Source organism: Equus caballus, chromosome 19, assembly GCF_041296265.1.
Source record: "Equus caballus isolate H_3958 breed thoroughbred chromosome 19, TB-T2T, whole genome shotgun sequence".
Taxonomy (NCBI): domain Eukaryota; kingdom Metazoa; phylum Chordata; class Mammalia; order Perissodactyla; family Equidae; genus Equus; species Equus caballus.
This window is the reverse complement of record NC_091702.1, coordinates 42853403-42875216: the sequence shown is the minus strand read 5'-3', so window position 1 is coordinate 42875216 and position 21814 is coordinate 42853403. Positions and strand designations below refer to the sequence as shown.

Genomic DNA, 21814 nt, shown 5'->3' with positions numbered 1-21814 from the left:
CTTCTTCCAGGCTGTGCCCAGCTTTCCCCATGAGAGACCTCCTAACCACTCACCCTTCCCACCTGAGCCCTTGGCCCCGCTGGGGCAGGCACCTGTCATGTTCTCATGGAGTGGGAGCTCCCACTGTCTTTAACAGTGGTCTTCAAAGTGAGCGGCCTGATCAGCAGCATCAGTATCACTTGGGAATTTGCCAGAAATGCAAATTCTCAGGCCGCTCCCCCCCCACCCCCCAACCCCAGCCCTGTGGAATCGGTAATCTGGGAGTGGGGCCCAGCCCTGTGTGTTTTAACCAGCCCTCCAGGTGATTCTGGTGCATGCTCAAGTTGGAGAACTACTGATGTATGATGACTCGCAGGCTGTGAAAGAGCTTCTGGGCTGTGAGTGCCAACCCAAAGGCAGCTGGGAAAGGCAGCAACAACAGAAGAGCTGGCCGCTCTGCGCTCAGCACCGACCAGCAATAACCCCACGAAGACTGAGATTTCTGAGTCTAAGAATAACTGTTGGAGCTAAAAACCACTGAGGACCATCCAAGTTTCCACTTCATAGCTTTGGGACTGAGACTGGAATGGGAAAAAGTATTTGCCCGAGGTGAATAGCAAAAGTGAAACTAGAATTCAAGTTTCCTGAATCCCAGGTGAGGGATCTAGTTTTTTTACCAAATTAAGATACCTTTTAAAAAAATTGTAGCATTTATATCTATCGCATGAATCTTTTATAAGAATGTGGTTCTAAGGAATCTATCCTCATGTAAAGAAAGCCCTGGGGAAGAGTCTGAAGCTGGGGATGATGCCTGGTCTGGGATGTGCTGTGCAGGCCAGGACGACCTGCATGTCCTTTTTGGGGTGTCACTCACCTCTCTCTGTCCCTGCTTCCATCACACCAGCTTAGTGGCCTCTCCAAATGAGACCAAGGGCAGGGGTAGTGGGCCTTAAACTTACTTCTTTGTGCTTTCCAGAGGCCTGAGAAGAACACTGTCATAGCTGGACAGCTGTGCACACAGCTGGCTCAACATAACCATTTGTGGGGCCCAGGACAAGAGTACCAATGGAAGCCCACCTACCATGTGGCCGCAAATTTAAATTACAAATCAAGCTCAAAAACTTAAATAAAATGTGTCCTGTCCTCCTGCTTTGACAAATAAGCCTTTATGAAGACTTGGCAGACTGGAAAACGAGGTGCAGAGAGAACAGGTTCCCACTTCATAGCACCCCCTTCTCCTCCCATCCAGGCTCATCCCATACTTTGAGGGACCCTGAAGGCTGTTCATCAAGCTCCTCCTGCACCTCCTGCAAACAGCCACCTCCGACCACACTTGGGAAGCAGGACCTGAAGAGGGCTGTCCAACCCTGGAAGCCGGCTCAGGACTGTTTAGGATAAGAATTCCAGGATCCTGGGTATCTGGAACATGTTCTAAAAGAGTGGCTGTGGGCTCTGGGTGAACACATCCCTTTTCCCCAGGACTCTTCTGGCTGTGGGTGGGGTGTGGGCAGAGGAGGGCTCCAGTAGAGGCCTCTGAGGGCTTGCTTCTCAAAATGTGGTCCCCGGACCAGCAGCACGGGCACCCCCTGGGAGCTGGTTAGAACAGCAGATGCTCAGCCTCGCTCCAGACCCACCGAATCGGAATCGGCGTTCTGACAAGATCTCCAGAGGATTCATGTGCCACATTGAGGTTTGAAAAGCACTGTTCTAAACCCAACACAGGACGAGGGTCCCTCTTGCCCAGGTCTAGGGGTACTAACAGTAGGTATCAATTAATACTTGCTCAACGAATGCCAAATATCATCTAAAACAAATGTCACCTAAACTAGTTTGGGGGGCTGCTTGGCTCACAGACTGGCTGCGTGGTTGATGTGATTGACGGCCTGTGTGCAGTGGCGAGACCAGCTCTGTGAGATGGCCGCAGTGAGGGAGGGAGGGTGGCCTGGGGGCAGAGTGAAGGGCAGGTGCCCTGGGAGACGGGAGCATGGAGAACTTCCACTCCCGAGCGAGAGCAGGACTCTGACCTGGAGCAGCGCAGTCCATCACACTTCAGTACCGCCAGACAGCGCCCGCTGTGAGAGCTGTCTGAGATCTGACCCTCCCCTTACTTCCTCTGTTGAGTTAGCAGCCAACTTGCCAAAAAAAACATGTGGGGGTGGCTTATTTTGGAGACACAGGGCAGGGGTCAGTGGAGAAGTTTGCATCCTCCTCTGTACCCGGTCCTCAGAGGAATGGACACCCAAGAGGCCAAAGGGATGGAGGCAGCTGGGATGTGATGGCATGGCCGACGCCCTGCAGGGGCCAGACAACCAGTCCAGGTTGGAAAGGGGAGTTGGGGGCCTCACTGGCTGGAGGCCCAGACTGTCCCTGACTCTTGCTCTCAGGGAACAGGGCTCTGAGTGGACTCTGCCATCTGGGTGGGCGGGGGAATGGCCTGGGGCATGGAGGCCTCTGACCACCTGAGAAGAAAAAACCAATCAGCTGCAGAAAGTTTCTCTCAGAATCCAAGCCTCAGAAGACGCAGGGTTGTTTAGCTTTATTTAAAAACAAACCGACATCTTTTATTAGCACTAAGACAGCGGTGGCCCCCTGCTGTCACTTGACAATCAAATGTCACACAGCATTCACGCAGGTCACACCTTCAGTAGGCTCACAATGCAGGTGTCACACCTTGGGCAGCACACTGGCTCAGGGTCACCCAGAAATACACTTCTCACTGCACAAATCTCCCTTAAAAAAGAAAATCAAACAATCATCAGGTCAGAGAAAGAATCATTTCTGGTAGCAGAGGCCGGCTCCTTCTGGCCCCTCACAGTGGGCTGGGGGCTTGCCCCGGCATGGTCACCAGGACTCTTCAGGACAGTGTGACTGCAGCCAGCATGCTGCCAGGGGCCTCCTTCGCTGCTGAGAGATGGAAGGGATTCGTCCCAACGCCCACAGGTGGGGGCGAAGCACCGAGCACCGGCCTGTCATCAGTGTCCCCGAGGCCCCCGCAGACTGAGATGCAAATAGCTCCAGGCCCACGCGGCTCCCAGGCTGCTGCCGAGGGTGGCTTGCTCCCATTTCTTCCCTTTCTTTTTTACTTTTTTTCAGGGAGCAAAATTTAGAGGAAGAGCTGGCAGTTCTGGAAACTTTTTCTGGCTCCTCAGACAACCCTGGCAATAATGGGGGAGAGAGAAGACCTTCTCCAGGCACTTTCCGCTGACCTGCAGCCATGGGAGGGAGGGACCCTTCCTCTGGAGCGAGTGGCCTGAGGGCCCAGTCAGTGCAGGGAGCTCCCTCAGTCCCTAAGCCAGGCCTGTGGCTCCTCTGACGCAGAGAACGGCATCGCGCCCTTCCCAGCTCTTCAGAGGGCCTCCTGCTGCCTCAGAGGCCCGGGCCACCTCCTACTCCAGGGCCTGGAGCTCCTGGGAAATCCGGAGGCTGAGCCCTTCAGTCTGGAGGCAGTTGCTGCTGCTGCATGTCGAGGTGGAGCTGAGGCAGTGGGCCTCACCCTGGGGTAGGAGAAGGGGGGGATCTGAGATGGAGCCCAAGAGGAGGGAACTCACGAGTGGGGGCTCTTGCTGATGGGGCTCAACCCCAGGACAGAGCCTGGCACGGCCGAACCCCCCACGAGGCAGGGCACACAGAGAATGTCTAGTTCTGTGGCCTCCTTACAGCAGACAGGGGTTCAGGCAGGATTTTAGACCCCCAACCCTGCATCAAGCCCCCAACCTAGTAAAAATTCTTGCTGAGCAGTGTTTCCTTTGTCTGAGGCCCCCTTGAGGGTTTCATGTGTATGGTCCAGCCCTGGGTTCCCTGCCATCCCCAGCCCAGCATAATCAGGTCTCCAAGGGTCTGGGCCATGCCAAGCCACAGGAGACAAGGACAAAGGGCTATGTGTCCAGCAGCTTCGCCTCCTTGGAGGCCTCCTTGGAGGGCCTGGTTGTAGCTTCGTCTGATGACGCCTTGGTGGCAGAGACAGTGTCCTGGGGAGGGAGGCTGGAACGTGGAGCCTAGAGGACAGACGGAGCGGGGGCCAATGGGAGGTGCTGGGTGCAGTGTCTATTCTTCAGAGGGGGAAGTGGGAACCAGCCAGGGAGGGGCCGGCAGGCCCTGTCATCTCACCAGGCACCCCTGGGTGGCTTGGCAGGGCGAACTCCAGCAGAGAGGTCCGTGTGGGAAGCCCGGGCTCAGCCTGTTTCCTTGGTAACGGTCTTTTCCAAAGTCAAGCCTGGTGAGGATCCATGTGGTGGGAGCCTGCAGATTTGCAGGGAAGCGGGCCGTGCCAGCCTGTGGGTGGGGCGCGACTGGGAGGCTGGCCAGCACACAGCCTCAGGTAACAGAGGGACAGGTGGTGCCTGGGAGGCAGAGGCTGGGTTCCAGCAGGAGAGACCTGCTCGCATCCAACTGGAGACTTTTCTTTAACATTCGTCTTTATTCCACTTTGAAGCAATCACGGCAGCTTCAGGGTTGGAAGGCAGCTCCAAGGAGCTCTGTGGTTTCTCACAGCTCCTCTCCCATCACATATTCCCCTCTGAGCAGTGATAACCGGATTTACCATTTACCGAGGAGAACGGCCTTATTTATAGGGCTTTCTGAACAGGTTTCCATTCCAAGGGAGGGCGAGGCTTGCCCAGAGCGGCTTCAGAGGGAGGGCCGGAGGAGGCCGGTGCTGAGGGACAGCAGGAGCAGCAGCAGGAGCAGGGAGACCCCCGAGGCAGGGACCGCTGAGGGATTAAACACAGGTAGTTAAGGCTCCAAACACCACAGCACCGAGGGAGAGCCGAGAGCCGGATGGTGGCCGCTGGCACTCAGTGCAGGACCTGATGGAGTGCATTTTTGCCTCCCTAACTCACTCTCGGCTCCCTCTTTCTACCCTTTTACAATTTGTCTTTCCCCTGGTTTCTTTACATATTCATTCCTTTCAAAATTACACTACATGTATATTCATGTAGTTGCCTCAATCCTCTCTGGGCGATTACTTGCGGCATTTATATGCATTATTCAGGTCTGTCTGGCTCACACAGCCAGTGTTTCCGCTATAATTGTCTGCAGCCTTCCCACTCAGACCCTCCCGGGACGCTTCACCTTGATGGCTTGTAACGACCCAGAGCGCCCGCCCTTCAGTTCACTCCAGGTTTTTGGGTGAAAGGCTCAGAATGATGCCCGGGGAATGTGCCCGCTCTTCCTCTGGGGGTGTGGACCCGCCTGTCCAGGGCTTTCTCACGTGCCCTACCTGCATTTGAGCACTGCTGAGAGAGCATCCCTTCCAGAGCCGCCACGTAGTCCTGGCCCAGCCAGTCGAGGTACGTGGTCTTCTCCCCGACAGGCACCGCCCGGATCGTGGCATCCTTGAAAAGCAGGTCTTGGCCGTGGTAGTTGGAGGAGTCGAACATTTTGAACCCATTCTTATTGTGGTCATCTCCAAACAGGTCCTGAAAGCACCACAGCGGACCTGCTTTTCATCCCGGCTCACAAATGGTCGCCAGGTGCCGCTTGCTATTAATTGCTTTACATATGGTGGACTGAAGAGCGAGAATTTCAGGGTGCCAAGACTCTGATTTGAAATCGTAAGCTTGACAACTCATGGACCTCGGTCATCAAGGGGGATTTGGGGTAAGATATGACGATAGCCACCATCGTAAGAAAGTCACTCAGAAACCTCACACCAAACCAGTTCTTGGATATAGAACGGAAGCGTGAGATTTACAGGAAGACAGACCCAGAAAGGAGAGAGGATGCGGATGAGAGCACTGCGTGCTTTGCTAGGCCTGCTCAGCATTTCTCAAGCTTTGCTACAATGCTTACTCTCTCTGTCTTATGGGTGTCCTTTCCCACAAACCAAAATGGTTGCAAAGAGAGGGCCTTTCGTTGTGTCACCCGTCCTAACATTGTGTCAGCGGTCCTAAGAAAGCAATAGGTGAGTTGAATATCCGTCACCAGCCCACCCTCCTAGCGCCCTAGAGATCCTGGCAGGAGCCACTCTCTTCCCTGCTGGGAATCCTCAGACCGAGTGTGTTTGGCCACAGCCCTGAAAGATCCAGTAAAAAGAGCAGAAGTGGTACAAGAAATTATAAATACAGACACAAATAAAGGACATGAGGGGAACGTGGACAAATGCCTGTGTCAGGCTTTAAATACTGATCCAGAGGAAGAGAAGGAGTAAAGTGGCTATCAGTCCTTCTGGGGGGACTCACAATCCTCACGAGGATCTGATGAAAGCTATCAGCCTTCTCTCCAGAAAAGGACACATCCACACAGGGTTCTTCCCTCATGTCACCTCTGAAGGTTTAGGAACTTCCCAGAGAAGCCCAGGAACCCAGAGTAAACAACTCCTGAGTCGGAGGGACTCCATGGGGAAGCTGAAAGCATAGGGCATACCAAAGTTTAGGAACCGGCCTTGAGAGCTGACTGGCTCTGCAACTCTGTGGTGCTTACAGGTGGAGGGGGGCAATTTCAGCCTAAATCAGTAGGGCTGTGGGAGGCAGGGGAGAGGATTAGGAACCAGGGGCTCTCTTGTCAGACAGACTGGGTTCAAATTCTAGACGTCTTTTGAAAACATGGCCAACAGGATTTGCTGATAGATTGGATATAGCGCACGAGAGGAAGACAGGAGTCAGAGATGACTCCTGAGGAAATAGAAAGGCTGAAGTTGCTATTCACAGAAGTAGGGAAGACTGAGGGAAGAAGAGGAGTCCAGCTTTGGCTTCATTCAGTTTGAGATGCCTGTCAGAAATTCCAGGTGAGAGGCCCACCCTGTGGCCTCGAGGTTAAGTTCAGTGCACTCTGCTTCGGCAACCTGGGTTTAGTTCCTGGGTGCAGACCTACACCATTCATCAGCAGCCCTGCTGTGGTGGCGACCCACATACAAAATAGAGGAAGACTGGTACAATGTTATCTCAGGGCGAATCTTCCTCAGCAAAAAGAGGAAGATTGACAACAGATGTTAGCTCAGGGCCAATCTTCCTCAGGAAAAAAAAAAAAGACATACCAGTCAATATGTAAAGTGGCCAGTTGTTAGAGATGCAAGTTGGAGACTAAAGCGTGGGATGGAAGCAGGGCTGAAGATGTAAATTGAGTAGCCATCAGTGCATAGGTGGTAGTTAATGACACAGGACTAGATGAGACCAGTGGAGTGTAGGTGCAGACTGACAAGAGGGGTTAGGATGGAACCCTGGGGTAACCCAGCGGTAACCCTGTAACTCTAGCCGTTACAGACTGGGGAAATGAGGAGGAACCAGCAAAGGAGGCTGGAAGGAGTGGCCAGAGAGGTAGGAGAGCCAGGCAGGTGTGGGCCCAAAGAGGACAGTGTTTCCAGGAGGAGAGAGCTGAGGCCAGGGCTGCTGAGAGGTCAGGTAGATGCGGACTGAGAAACAGCCACTGCAGTTAGCAACAAGGGTCACTGTGACCTTGACCAGGCAAGTTTCAGAGCCCTGGTGGGGGCCAGTCTAGAGTAGTCACCAACCTTAAGAGAGACCAGAAGGAGAGGAATTGGTGACTCCAGAGTAGAGATGACTGTTTGAAGGAGTTTTGCTATAAATGAGAGTGGGATTATGGCTACCAGACGGTGCGATACTAAGAAAAGGTTCATTTGTTTTTAAAAGATGATAGAGAGAATAGCAGGTTTGTAGGCTGGCGAGAATGGTCCAGCTGGGAAGGGAAAGTTAACAATGCAGGACACAGAGGGGATAGTGGTTGGAGGGATGTCCTTACTAAGGGAAAATCACAGAATTTTCCCCCAGGCTTCCTCAGAGTCTCCTGAGGTCTGCTCCAGGTAGACTGAGGCATCTCTGGGTGGGGGGGCTTGGCTCACCTCTGTCGCCTGCCCCCCAGTGATGCAGCCCTGCCCTGGCTCACCTGGGCCTTGTCCAGTAGTCCGTACACGGTGAAAATGTTGGTGTCTGGCCGGACCATGACGGCATGGGATGGCATCTGTGCCAGGTTGCAGGCGGCAAACTGGGACACCTCGGCCCGGGCCCCGTTGGGACACAGCAGCTCATAGTCCTCAGACCTGAGCTCAGCAGCCCAGGGCTCAGAATTGTGGCCTGAGAGGACAGAGCAGAGGGAGAGGAAGGGAGGAATAGAGGCTGCTCTCCTGGATCCCCGAATTCTTGACTGGGGAGAGGTGGTGAGATCTGGCCAGCTCCCCAGCCCCTCCATTTTCCAATGCTCTGCTCTATTACCAGGGAGAGAACCCAGCCGGGCTAATAACGCTGGCAGAAGCTCCCATTAGCAGGGAACAGGGGGCACCTACTATGTGCTCAGTCCTCACGGAAGTAACCCACGGATCAACCCCATTTTACAGGTGAAGAAACTGAGGCTCTTAATCACCCCCAGGCAGAGAACACCATCTGTGTGTTACAGGTCTTGGGCCTGGGGGTGGGACGGGCTCCTGAAGGTGGTGGTTGACCTCCTCTCCTAACGGGTGAAGTTCTCAAACTGGAGGGGGTATAACAGCACGTGTTGATTTGTAAGAAGCAGTTTCAAAGGCCCCTGCTTGCAAAGAATCTCCTTTGGTAGGTTTGAGTGGGGCCCAGGAATCTGCATTTTAAACCAGCAACCCAGTGGTTCTGAAGCAGGTAGTTGGTCCAAGGGCTTCCTGAGAAACACGGCCCTTGGGAGCCGCATTATTTTTCTGTCTTCATGTATTCACTTAGTATCCACTCTCTTCCCACTTCCAGCAGGAACTCCAGGGGGACCCAGGAGTAGAGATAAAAATAAAGGGAAATGAGTGGCTGTGGGAGGTGCATGTCTCGCTGCAGATGAATCTCAGAAGGGCCTCCTGGGCCTTGCCCTCTTCCCCAGCCCCACTGCAGGACCACCAAGGGCATGGGGCTGGGACCAGGCAGGGCTCCTGGGCTCCTGCGGGAGAACACAGCTCCCTCCTTCTGGGGGATGATCCTGAGTGTTGGTGGGAGGTTGGCAGGGGAGATGGGTTGTGGTATCAGGCCTGGAACCCTTCCCAGCTCTGTTGGCGTAACGGGTCTACAGCCTCGGTGACCTTCACAGGCAGGGTGAGGTCTGAACTCTGAAACACCAACTGATGTTTTACCCCTGCCTGTCATGCTCTCCCTTTGTCAATCCCCTCCTCTGCTTTGGGCCACACACTCTAATAGGCCTTTCCGCAGAGTTTCTGGGAAGAGACGTGTTAGCACAGAGGAGAGAAGATGGAGCCTCCTGCGTTTGGGGTGTCAGAGCCCGGGTGTAGGCCGGGGATACAGAAAGTACCAGCTATAGGTGCTGGAGGAAGACAGCCTGCAGTCTTTGAAACGGACGGATTCCCTGGCCAGGGAGAGCAGGAGGGGGATGGAATGGACGCCCACTAAAGGGCCCTGGGCCCTGCTGGGACCCCAGGTGAGGGCTTAGGGGGTCCTGGAGCACAGAGTTGCTAGGCTCTTTTTCCCAGGTGGAGCCCGGGATGGTGACTCCAGAGAAGAACTGCCCGTGTGATGTGGACAGGGATGTGCCCTGCCTCCCCCGGCTTAGGGGCTGTGCAGTGATTTCCCTGCACACGGTGACCTGTCAGGACCAAAGACCAGATGCTGATGTGAACCGATGACCCTGTGGGGACAGGCCCTGCCACCCCCACCCCCATAGCTTAGGACTACATAAAACACCCCAGAAGGGGTCTCTCCAAATTGACTGAGATTGAGTTTCGACCACTGCCATGGAATGAGGAGTTAGATCCCAGGCCAGTGAAGACTGCCACGTGTCCTGCACCCTGGACACGTGGCCTGAAGTCTGTTCTTAGCGTGAGGCCCGTGGGGCCCCCAGGGTCCCCAAGGGGCAGCGCCTTCTAGACTCAGTCTTTCCCGGCTACCTGTCGACCCCGGATGCCAGCAACGCCCAGTGCCGGGATCATGTCGGAGATGGGGAACAGCGCCCCCAGAATCTGGCCCTGCTCTGGCCCCAGCCCCCCACAGTGTACCATTCGTGTTGTCGAAGATGGTCGTGTGCTTCACGAAGGCGACGTCCCCAGCATCCTCAACTAGGCACCTGCCACACAGAGGCCATGGTGGGTGTGGGCAGGAGGGTCCCCGCCTCTGTGCCGGCCCCAGGCCCACCCGCCGGGCCCACCAGGGTACCTGAAGGCGCCGCTGTAGCCGTAGTACCTCTCCTGGCTGTTGCCCACGCACTTGTTGCGGCCGCGCTCGTCCCCCACGCAGAGCGCGCACAGCGAGGCCGGGTAGCTCTTGGGGTTGTTCACCGGCACGCAGCTGGCGCTGAAGAACTGGCTCACCGCTGCGGCGGAAGGGGAAGGGCTGTACTGAGGCGCCGGCGGCAGAAAGGGTGGCCAGGGAGGAGGTGGCTGGGCCGCTCCCCCACAGATCTGCCCGCCTTGCCTGGGCCGTGGCTCAGGGGCACCCATCTGCCCACTGCCCACCCAGCTCAGGGTCGCACGTCTCCTCCTTGAGAATTGCAGGGATGGGGGGGGAATGCGGAGGTTGTCTAGATACAGGAACCCCAGAGACAACCTCTGGCAAGTGGTCACCCACCCTTCCCTTGGACTCCCTCAGGGACGAGGAACTCACTACCTCATAAGCGATTCTGTTCCAGTCAGAGCACCTGCCCAGCTGTCTGGGAGTGGGAGCAGCCAGCCCTAACACCTTCTGTGCGCTTGTGTAGGTGGTTAGAAAAAAAAACGTGCTATTTTTCCTGAGGTGCCAGGCAGGACAGAGGTGTGTGCACAGTCAGCTCCAGCATCTCGCCAGCTTCCCACTGCCTTCCTTTCACCATGAATGTGCACGATTTAACACACAAGGAGGGCCCGCGTATGGCATATGGTGGGTGCTTGGTGAATGTGTCTTCTTCAGCACTTATACAGATGGCTGGCCACTTTCCAACAAGGTCCTCCAGATGCCCAGGGGCTGCTGGGGGATGGGGACAGCCCCAACACTGGACGGTGACACAGCCAGGCCCAGAGCCCATCACACACCCCACTCCCCATGCCCACTGGAGCTAGATCCACTCTGGTGAGTAAGTGGGTAGGGGCACCATGGCACCCTCCACAGAACCCTAGACACCCCTGACTGTCACGGGTGCCGCCAAGAATATTTCCCCAACTCCCCAGGAGCAAGGGGCTCGTCCAGGAGGAAGAGGAAATCTCTCCGGGGCTGCCTTCTGTGGGGTTCTGCTGGGAGAGGACCCCCCGACCCTCAGAGCGGGCCCCTGACCCCAGCCAACCCCAACGGAGAGTTTGCACGTCTGTGTCCCCGCGGAGGGTGGTACCTGTGAGGACGTCGCAGTCCTTGGGCCGGATGAAGCCCCTCTGCACGAGGGCGCCCACGGGGATGTCCCAGCCAGCAGGGCTGCCGAAGCCCGGGTGGCAGGAGCGCTTGCCCCGCAGCTCGTCCACAGTGAAGGCGTAGGAGCTGTTCCGCTTCACCACGGCCACCACGAAGTATGAGTTGCTCCTGTCCTCCGCTGGGGGGACATGGACACCAGTGAGGGCCCGCTTCTGTGCTTCTTGGCCTCAGCCCGGCAAGAGCCAGGGGCAAATCCCCATGAGGACCCTTCATCCCTCAAACCCATTCCCTCCCGTTGCTCTCCACCCCAGAGCTGAGGCCCCCCAGCCTCCAGGACCTGGCTGCACAGGCTTGGGTGTGCCCAGGCCCTGGGCCGGGTGGGTGTTTGGCAGTGGGACCCCTGCTTGTCCCCCATCGCTGAGAAGCAGCCCATGCAGAGTTCTGTCCTCTTTGCTTCCCAAACAGTCCTCACCCAGAGGGGTTTCTTTCTTTCCTTGCACCCAGGTGGTATTTTTCTCACTCCTGGGAGCAAGGCAGAGGCCCAGCTGAGGCTGCAGAAGCCTTTTCCCTAAGCCGAGAGAGTTTTCACAACCAAGTGGAAGGGACCTGAGGTCACCACTTAAGAGGACTGAGCACCAAGGCCCCAGCCGGGGCCCCTCCGAGGGTGTGCACAAGCCCACAGGAGGGAGGGTCCCTAGGCCACCTCCCATGAGCCACAGGGTCAGGCTGGAAGAGGCCGAGGAGGCTTCAAGGCCACGGCTCAGCAAACTACTCAGCCTGTTTTTGTATGGCCTGGGCTGCAAGCTAACAATGTTTTTATATATTTAAAGGGTTGTTAAAAAAAAAAAAAAAAGACTGCGCAGCAGAGTCTGTACATGGCCTGCAAGGCCGAAAGCGTTTACACTCTTTACAGAAAGTTCGCCAACGCCTGGTGGACTTGCACTGATGGCATGGGAACACTGGGGCCTGGGGCAGGAGGGGCTTACCTGTGGCAGACAGCAACCAGCCCAGGGGAAGAGGCACGGAGTGGGGCCGGAGCTTTTGAAAACAGCCCGGGGGACAGTTTTTCTATATATAAAAATATCAACCACCCCCCACCCACAACTCACAGGCGTACTGCTCCCCGGCTGCTGGCACCAGGCCGTATGTCTTCCCCGCCATGTAAATGTCCTCACCCCTCAGGGTCACAGCATCGATTTGCCCAGCCTGCAGGGGGACAGAAAGAGCTGCTGGGCTGGGCTGGGGTGGCCCAGGATGGCTCTGGATGTTGGGATCTGATGGAAGTGCCAGGGCTGGGTCTCCAGGGGACTTGGGCCTGAGGCTCCCTTCCCCTGGGAAGCCCATTCTCCCCCATCTGCCCGTTCCTCTCCTTGTGAAGATGCGCAGGCAAGAGGGGTGCCTGGAGGACCAGAGCCCTAAAACCAACCACCACCAGCACTCCCCTTCATGAGCGTCTGTTTCATTCTTTCAGCAAATGTTTTCTGAGCAGAACCTAGCACCATCCCTGCCCTCATGCTTGGTGCGGGATCTCCCCCCCGGATCACCAGCCCTCAGAGGCCTGGGGCACTGTGCTGTATCCCCAGCACCTGGCCAAGGCTGGCACACAGCATGAGTGCAAGACGTATTTGTTGAATGCATGTGCGAATGGATGAATGAGCCAGGTCTTAAAAGACATCGGTCTCAGGGTCTGTGGGAGGAGGCCCCAGTGCTCAGGGATAAAGCCTTGCCTCAGGAGGCAGCAGGAGGGGCCCGGGCCCTCCCCTCCCTGGGACCCTCCTCCCTGAGACCCTCCTCCCTTGGACCCTGCTGGAGCCCTTCGGGTCACCCACACCCCAGCACCACTTGTCCATTCTGAAGCCTCTGGACACTCAGCCCCTTGGACCTGCAAAGAGGTTAACTGATAATCAAGCCACAGTCGTGGGACAAACCCCGAGGGAAGGGGGTGGAACCAGGGGAGAGAGGGGACACCTGCACCCCAGGAAGGTGCCCCACATGGTCCAGGCCCAGAGGCGTGAAGTACGATGGTGCAATAACAGGCAGTGGCGTTGATATTTTGAGCCTGAGGGTGCATCTCTGGGGGTCCTCTCTTCCCCCACCCAGACCTCTCCTCCCCACTGTGATGTCAGGGAGGAACTCAGACCCTGGGCCCAGGGCCCTTCGTGGCTGATGCTCCCTTGCCTGGGTCACTGTGGCTGGGCAGGAAATGGGTATACTGCAGGAGTACACTGGATGCCATTTCTGAGAACCTTACAAGTCAGAACTGAGGATCTCGGAGCTCTCTGCTGGGGTTCTGAGGAGCCGCCGAAGTCCGCACCTCTCCCCACAGGCCCCGGGCAGCCCCTTGGCCCTCTGTGAGCTCGGATGGAGAGAGGCTCGTGTCTGGAGGAGCCAAACCCTCCCTCCTGCATCTCTCCCTGCTCTGGGGCAGTGGGACCTGCCGCCCTCCACAGGACGGCCCGCCCAGCATTAGGAAGCGAGAAGGCGCCTACCCTTCAGTCTCCCCTCCTTAATCTTAGCTGGGTCCTCCTCCCTCAGCGCCACACAAGATCCAAACGGCCTCCCATGGGTCACTGGGGAGAGGGGCTCCCCAACCCTCGGGCTGGGTGACGTTGGGCAAGTTGCTTCCTCAGCCTCTCCCAGCCCCAGCTCCCACATCTGAGTCATCACACCCACCCCCAGCGTTGTCGTGAGGACTGGCTGAGGCGGCGAGCGCTTAGCACAGTGCGCGGCACACAGGAAGCGTGTGCTTATGGGCCTGTTGCCATCATGGTCCTGGCCGAGTCAGTCCTGTCCTCTCTGCTCTTTTCAAGTCAATGCGGCTGCCTGGCCAGGGCAGGGGGACACTCCTGAGCGGCCGTGGCCTGGCCTGTGCTTGGGGACCACTCTGAAAAGGGATCCTCACCATCAGGCCCCACCTACTGGCTATTAAAAACCAGGAGGGGAGGCGTTCAGGAGCCCAGGGGCCTCTGGGACCCCTGTGACCACCGCAGGACCTTGTCCCTGACCTCAGGGACTTGGGGCCGCCTCCGAGTCCTGGCCACAGTCTCCAGTCGGAGAAGCAAAGCAGGACAGAGCTGAACGGGCATAGAGACCACGGCCGGGCTTCCGACTGCAGGCGGCCGGCGTGTGAGTGGACCCCAAGTCAATTTAATGGGCTGTGACATGTTTTAAAAAAGAGGATAGAGGGGCTGGCCCCGTGGCCGAGTGGTTAAGTTCGCGCGCTCCGCTGCAGGCGGCCCAGTGTTTCGTTGGTTCGAATCCTGGGCGCGGACGTGGCACTGCTCATCAGACCACGCTGAGGCAGCGTCCCACATGCCACAACTAGAAGAACCCACAACGAAGAATATACAACTATGTACCGGGGGGCTTTGGGGAGAAAAAGGAAATAATAAAATCTTTAAAAAAAAAAAAAAAAGAGGATAGAGCACAACGGCAACTATCAGCGTATGCTGTACTTAGTAAGAAAAGTGCTGCTTTGTTTCACATCTCTCTACATAAGGGCTATTTTTTTTTACATATTTGTATCCAAAAGAAAAATTTTTGTGTACTAGACTGTGATTGATGTAAGATGCATTTCTATTTTTTTCCTTTTTCTTCCCAAAGCCCCCTGGTACATAGTTGTATGTTTTTTAGTTGTGGGTCCTTCTAGATGTGGCATGTGGGACGCCACCTCAACATGACCTGACAAGCGGTGCCATGTCCGCACCCAGGATCCGAACCGGTGAAACCCTGGGCCACTGAAGCGGAGCGGGTGAACTTAACCACTCGGCCACAGGGCCTGCCCCCATAAAATGCATTTCTGACTGCCGGTTGCTCTTTAACAAACAATGATCAAGCCCACTCCTATTGTGCACAAGGGGAAACTGAGACTCAGAAAGGGGAAGAGGCTTGCCCAAGACCACAGGTCGGCCAGTGCCAAGCTGGGCCGGTCTCCTGCTCCTTCTGCTCCTGGCCACCTGCTCAGCGAGGGGCAGTCCCTGGAAACAGTCCCCTCTGCCCTGTCCCCCAGTTGGGGATGGCTGGTCCGTGCAGGTCCTTCCGCCTCCCCTTTCTCTGCGAGGTTGTCACAGGAGACGGTCTTCTCCTCCCCAGACCAGGAGGATGGACAGGCTGGGTCGTCCATCAGGGAGGGACAGTAAGGACCGTCCCACGCACTGTCACCACCACCCCTACCGCTCTGCCCCTCCAGGCATGGCCCCCACCTGGATCCGTTCCATGCAGTGCTGGGGGGACTCGGCTGACACACACTGGATCTCTGGCTTGAGTCTCTGCCGGCTGAAGGCCACAGCCATGTCACCACACTTCTGGATCTCGGGAGTGGACAGCACACACCAGCGCAGGTAGTGGGGCAGCCCTGAGTAGGTGTGAGCATGTGGTCACCGCCACGCTAGCCTGCTTCAGGGGCCGGGCTCGAGCGTGGCCTGTGGGACAGGGGCTGTGGGGGCCGGTTGCTCAGTAGGAAGAGCGTGGAGTCAGACCCAGGGAAAATTCTGGCTCTTTCCCTCGTTAGCTGTAAGGGATAAGTTCCAGCATTTAACCATCTGATCCCGTTTCCTCCAACACAGAGTGGAGAGCTGGAGCTCTTTGGTGGGGCCGTGAGGAGGTTTGCGGCAGATCACGGCTGTCGTGGATCCAACTCAGTGGCACGCCGTTTCCCTGGCTGTAGGCAGAGGATGTATGGGGTGGGGGCTGCAGGCAGGCAGCCCATTTGCAGACTACTGCAATGGTCCAGGCGAGAGACAAAACCTGAGCCAGGGCGGTGGCCACAGGGCGGGGAGGAGTAGGAGGGAGAACCACAGGACCTGATGACTTCTGCGTGAAGGGTTAAGGAGGCCCTTCCCAAGACAGACCTTGAGGGCCCGGACCCCAGCCCCTGGAGCAGGCGGGGCTTCTAGGGTACAGCAGACCATGCAACTCCAGAGATGTTTCCTCCCCAGACCCCCAGAGGGAGGCAGGGAGATGGAAGCGACAGGTTCCCATTGAGGCCAAGGGGCACACCTCCGGGGTGAGTGTCCGCCCCCAGGCACCTCTCCAGAAAGCCCTGCCATGCCTGTGGTCAGCCAGGAGCTGGTAGTGGAAAAGACAGGTGGACTTACGGTTGGGGTCACAGAGGAGACCCTTCATGGCATGCAGGTACTCGCGGCCCAGCCATGCCTCGTAGGTCTGCGTGGCGATGGGCACCAGCTCGGAGGTGGCGTCTTTGAACAGCAGGTTCTTCTGGCCATAGGCCTCAGAGCTGAACATCTGGAAGCTGCTGCCCTCGTGGCTGAACAGACGCTGTGTGTCAAGGGGTGGGGGCTGGTGAGGTGCTGCTGGGGGGCTGCATCCTTTCCTCCCTGTTCAGCCACGACATCCTTCTTTCTGCGCCCCCAGGCCAGGCGCCTACTCTGAGGACAAGGTGAGGAACGGCCTCTCTCCTCCCTCTGTGCTCCCCCAGTGCATTCCATCTTGTCACACTCAGCCCATTGAACACATGACTCGTGGCCCAGGTGTGGGATGGTACTGCGGACAAACAACGAGGCTGAGCCATGGCAGCACGGATGGGGCAAAACTAACTAAAGCTGGTGTGCCCAGCAGTCAGAAACTTGCTCTTATATGCAGCGGTTTCAGCAAAACATTATTCACCACCTTTAATTAATGACGTACTTTGACATTTATTGGTTTGGTCATTTTGTTTATTTGTTCATATGTTCTGGCTTTGGTTTTAAGAACCACAAGTATAAGGAGCTTTCTCTGAGGGGTGCTTGAGTCCCCTTGTCTCCTCTTTCTGGCCAGCCCCCAGCTAGCACGGTTGGTCCCTCCTTCACACTGACCTGGCCTGAGTTTGGACACCACAGAGGCCTGGATCCCCCGCTGGGGCTGTCCCAGGGGAGGGTCTCTGGGTCCTGTCCCTCCTGGTCTGGTTGGCCCAGCCCTAGGATGGCTCTTGCCCTGAGCTCCCACCCCAGTGAGAGATAAGATGGTCGAGCATCAGCCCAGGAAGCTGTATAGGGTGCCCTGAACTCACCTGGCCTTCGTTGAGCAGCCGGAAGATGAGGCCCCCATCTGCGTCGGCCCGGACCACCACGGCGTGAGCAGGCACCCGGGCCAGGTGGCATCGCCTCCATTCAGTGACATCGGCCCGGCTGCCATCCCGGCACAGCAGCTCAAAGTCCTGTGAGAGCAGTGCCTGGCCCCAAGAGGGCAGGGTTTTCCCTGGGAAGACAGGAAGCCTTTGGTGAGCCAGCTCCTGTCCTAGGAGGGGCTTAGGGATGGCCTCAGGTAGGGACCATGAGAGGGAGCCTTGAGGAGAGGTTAGGGTGTCAGGGGCCACAGATCCACAGTGTAGAGAAACTCTTCCAGGAGATAAGAACTAGAACTATACCAGGAAGTGAGACACAGAACTACACCAAGAAGTGAGACCTAGAATTACACCAGGAGGTGAAACCCAGAACTACACCAGGAGGTAAGACCCAGAACTACACCAGGAGGTGAGACCCAGAACTACACCAGGAGGTGAGAACTCAGAACTACACCAGGAGGTGAGACCCAGAACTACACCAGGAGGTGAGACCCAGAACTACACCAGGAGGTGAGAACTCAGAACTACACCAGGAGGTGAGAACTCAGAACTACACCAGGAGGTGAGACCCAGAACTACACCAGGAGGTGAGACCCAGCACTACAACAAGAGGTGAGCCCCAGAACTACACCAGGAGGCGAGACCCAGAACTACACCAGGAAGCAAGACCCAGAATTACACCAGGAGGTGAGAACTCAGAACTACACCAGGAGGTGAGACCCAGAACTACACCAGGAGGTGAGAACTCAGAACTACACCAGGAGGTGAGACCCAGAATTACACCAGGAGGTGAGAACTCAGAACTACACCAGGAGGTGAGAACTCAGAACTACACCAGGAGGTGAGAACTCAGAACTACACCAGGAGGTGAGACCCAGAATTACACCAGGAGGTGAGAACTCAGAACTACACCAGGAGGTGAGAACTCAGAACTACACCAGGAGGTGAGATCCAGAACTCAGAATGAAGAAGGGCTTGGTGGCTGCACCCTACAAGACCAGGTGTCTCAATAGACTGTGTCTATTTGCTTACATTTTCTCCTCTCACGATTTTTACTAATCAAATGGATTTGAGGTATCTGACAATAATACAACACATATAAATAGAATTGTTTATTAAAGGTAAAAAGAGTAAGAGAATAAGAGAAGTTTAGGATAAGAGAGAGCAATGTACCAGAGTTCATCACTGCCATCGGGCACGAAATTTGGTTCTGAGCAGAGGGCAGGGGGTGGGGGCCACTGTGGAGAAAAATCCTGACAGAATCCACCCAGAACTGTGGCCCAGAGAGAAAAGGGTGACTCTCCGAAACTTCACCCACATATCATCCAATATTAATCCAACCATTAATATTTTGGTATATTTCCCCCATGACCTTTTTTCTATTCTATTTTCTAACCATTTTTAACATGGTTAAGGACATACTTGATAGGCAATTCTGCTTCCTGTTTTTTTTTTTTCACTTATCATTTAAAAGTATTTTTCCACATTATTGGAAACTTTCCATAAAACTCATTTATAATAGAAAACAAGATTTACTTGAAAGAGTGCATATAGACATCAAATAGGAATATTAAGAAGACTAATTTTAAGGATTATAACTCATGTGATAAAATATACCACAGATGGTCCTATACAACAATATTTTTATGAGTTTTAAATTCAAAAATGAGGATAAACCCCTGCTAGGAAATAGGAAGGGAAAAGATAATTTGTGGGATCCTGAAAACTCTATTCACTCCAAAGCTATTTAAAAACAAAAACCAAAAACCGAGAGAATACTAGTTTGGAAAACTCCACAAAGGTCATTTTTAATGACTGCATGATAATTTATAGCACTCTCGGCAATTACTCAGAGTCATTCTCTCCCCACTCCCCAACTTTTCTCTATTTTTAAACTGCTGCAAAACTTTTGTGTAGAACTCTGGGGATCATCTGGCCTTCCCAGGAGACAAATGCATCATTTAGTGTTTGCTCTGCCACTCCTGTTTTCCATAGGCTAGGGACACTTAAAGCCATATTTCTTCACTACTTTAGGCATTTATGTCAATTCCACTCTTGCTCTTACTAGTCTTTTTGCATGAAGATACTCTTTAAATAATTACTTCTTTAGATTTCCATCAAAATTGCAAAAGAGCTGATTTTAACCCAATACATCCCTATTCTTTCTCCACCTTCCAAATTCTCCTGTGCTTGCCTCATCTTGGGGCCCCAGTCCCGGCCAGCTGTTCTCATAGGATGCTCCTGCTCTGAGCCTATCCTATGTGCCTTCATCTTTTCACATCACTTTTTTCTCTTTCTCAAATCAGGTCCATGTTCTTTGCCTTCATGAATATCAGACTACACGATGGACTTTCTGATTTAAAAGGTAAAGATTAGCCAAAAAGACAATGATCAGACATATCAGAACAGGCACAACCATAGAGACAGAAGTCTGATTGGTGGCTGCCAGGGTGGTTGGGGGAGGGACTGACGAGCAGGAAATTTGGGGTGAAGGATCTGTCACAGTCACTGTCTTGATTGTGGTGGTGGTTATACAACTGTACGTTTTTGGCAAAACTCACAGACTTGAACTTCAAAAGGTGGCTTTTGCTGCATGTAAATCATACCTCAGTTAAACCAAAGAAATGATCCTTAGGCGAATCCAAATTAGGAGACATTCTGTACACTGACTGGCTTGTCTCTTCAAAAATGTCAGTGTCACAGAAGACAAAGATTGAGAAGACTGAGAAACTGCTTGAAGTTAAAGGAAACTAAAGAGACCTAACAACTAAATACCACGTGTGATCATAGATTAGGTCCTGGCCTGAAAAAAATTGCTACAATGGACAGAATCACGACACTTAGTGAGTCTAGAAGATAGACTGTAAATTAGATAACAGTATTGTGTCAATGCTACATTTCCCGAATTTGGCAGCTGTACTGTGGCAAGGCCCACATCTCCTCCTTCTTAGGAGATACACGCTGGAGAATTAAAGGGAGGACAGAGGCAAATGGACTCTCAAATGGTTCAGAAAGACCACTCACGTATAGAAAGAAGGATAAAGCCAATGTGGCAAACGCTAAAAGTTGGAATCTGGGTAAAGAATCAATGAGACTTCTTTGAATTATTCTTGCAACTTTCTAAAGCTCAGTTATCTCAAAATAAAAAAACCTTAGTTTAAATAAATTGAATGAGAATTTTAAAATTTTAAATGACAAGGATATAATGAATCAACACATAACATCAAACCATATTTAATCCAGGGATAAGGAATGGCTTCTTCTGATAGGCGGAGAAAAATGCTAGGAAGAGACAGGAGATGAGAGCTAGTGCAGAGGTTTGCAAACTCTTTTTTAAAAGCAGAACCCAGTCTTCCAGTGGAAATGGAACCCAAGGCCGTACACAGATCGGGGCAGGGCAGGGCAGCTCGCTGGGCCCCTCTGTCCCACAGAGGGGTTTGAATTCCACTGGGGAGACCCAGCTCTTCCTGTCCTCAGGGAGTACCGTGCTCCTGGGCCAGCCCCTCCACTCACCGTCAGTGTTCTCCAGCACCGTACTGTGCTTCACGAAGGCCACGTCCCCTGCTCCTTCTGCCAGGCACCTGCAGAGGAGAAACCTGTGAGCCTGGGAGGGGCTGAGCTCCCCTCGAGCCCCTCAGCCTGGCCCATCTCCACCTCTGGAGGTCTGGCCTGAACCGGAAGGGGTGGTCACGGGGGGGGGGGGGGGGGGGGGGGGGGCAGGGGGGAGAGGGCTGGGGGCATGGGTTTCCCAGTCACACAGTCCCGGGTTCCAGCTTCCCCGTTTGTTGGCTCTGTGGCTTTGCCAAATTGTGGAGCCCTCCTAGCCCCATCGCCTGTAAAGTGGGGATGAGAAAGTGGCTCCCCATAGGGAGAGATCCTTTGTCACCCGTACAGATCCTGCCCAGCCCGGCTCAGGGCCTGAAAGGGCAGGCGCTCACATGGCAGCTGCTGTCCTGGGCAGCGTAAGCGCCAGGGCGTTTTGAAGATGACCCTGCTCTGCGGCAGGGGATGGACTAGACCTTCTCATGCCTGAGTGGAGGGGCCCAGGACTTACGTATCTCTACGTGTCACTGCCCAGTGAGGGAGGCAGGTCAGGACCTTCCAGGCAAAGGGGCTGCCTGGGTCCCCACAGCCAGCAAATAAGCAGGGATGGACTGGGCGGGGGGCACCAGGAGAGGGAGGTGGGCAAAGGGGTGGGAACACTTGGAGAACTGAGGACTGTTTTTCTCTCTCTGCCCAAAACCGCATTTCTCCAGATCACACCCTGCAGCGTGGGCATCTGCGGGCTGCCCCCTCCTCCAGGTGGAAACACTGGGGCCTGGGTGGGGGTTAGAGGGAGCCAGGAGGCTCCCGTTCCGGTCCCCACTGGGTGCGTCTCCACAGCTGTGGACAGACGGAGTGCACCACACACGGCTAGAGACTCTCTGTGGGCTCCGTGGAGGGCTGATCTGAAGCGCCAGCCTGAACCAGGGGCAGAGACAAGGCCAGCCCTGAGCGTCAAGCCTCTGGCGCTCCCTGCCACACTTCCAACCTCCCCCCCATCCCC

General features: G+C 55.0%; 1 protein-coding gene across 2 annotated transcripts in view; it reads right to left on the bottom strand.

The window, feature by feature from the left end:
* Positions 1 to 2500: 2500 nt before the first annotated feature.
* The window catches only part of MELTF (melanotransferrin), a 28238-nt gene continuing 8924 nt past the window's right edge, over positions 2501 to 21814 (bottom strand). For both annotated transcript variants that reach the window (XM_005601898.3, XM_070242723.1), the window contains exons 6-16: positions 20782 to 20849; positions 17215 to 17402; positions 16304 to 16484; positions 15410 to 15561; positions 12317 to 12413; positions 11191 to 11385; positions 10047 to 10203; positions 9890 to 9957; positions 7819 to 8006; positions 5198 to 5396; positions 2501 to 4688 (exon numbers count right to left, since the gene is read on the bottom strand). In XM_005601898.3, the coding sequence (XP_005601955.3) occupies positions 4606 to 4688; positions 5198 to 5396; positions 7819 to 8006; positions 9890 to 9957; positions 10047 to 10203; positions 11191 to 11385; positions 12317 to 12413; positions 15410 to 15561; positions 16304 to 16484; positions 17215 to 17402; positions 20782 to 20849 (1576 nt within the window). In that variant the 3' untranslated portion in view covers positions 2501 to 4605. The remainder of the gene's footprint in view (positions 4689 to 5197; positions 5397 to 7818; positions 8007 to 9889; positions 9958 to 10046; positions 10204 to 11190; positions 11386 to 12316; positions 12414 to 15409; positions 15562 to 16303; positions 16485 to 17214; positions 17403 to 20781; positions 20850 to 21814) is intronic.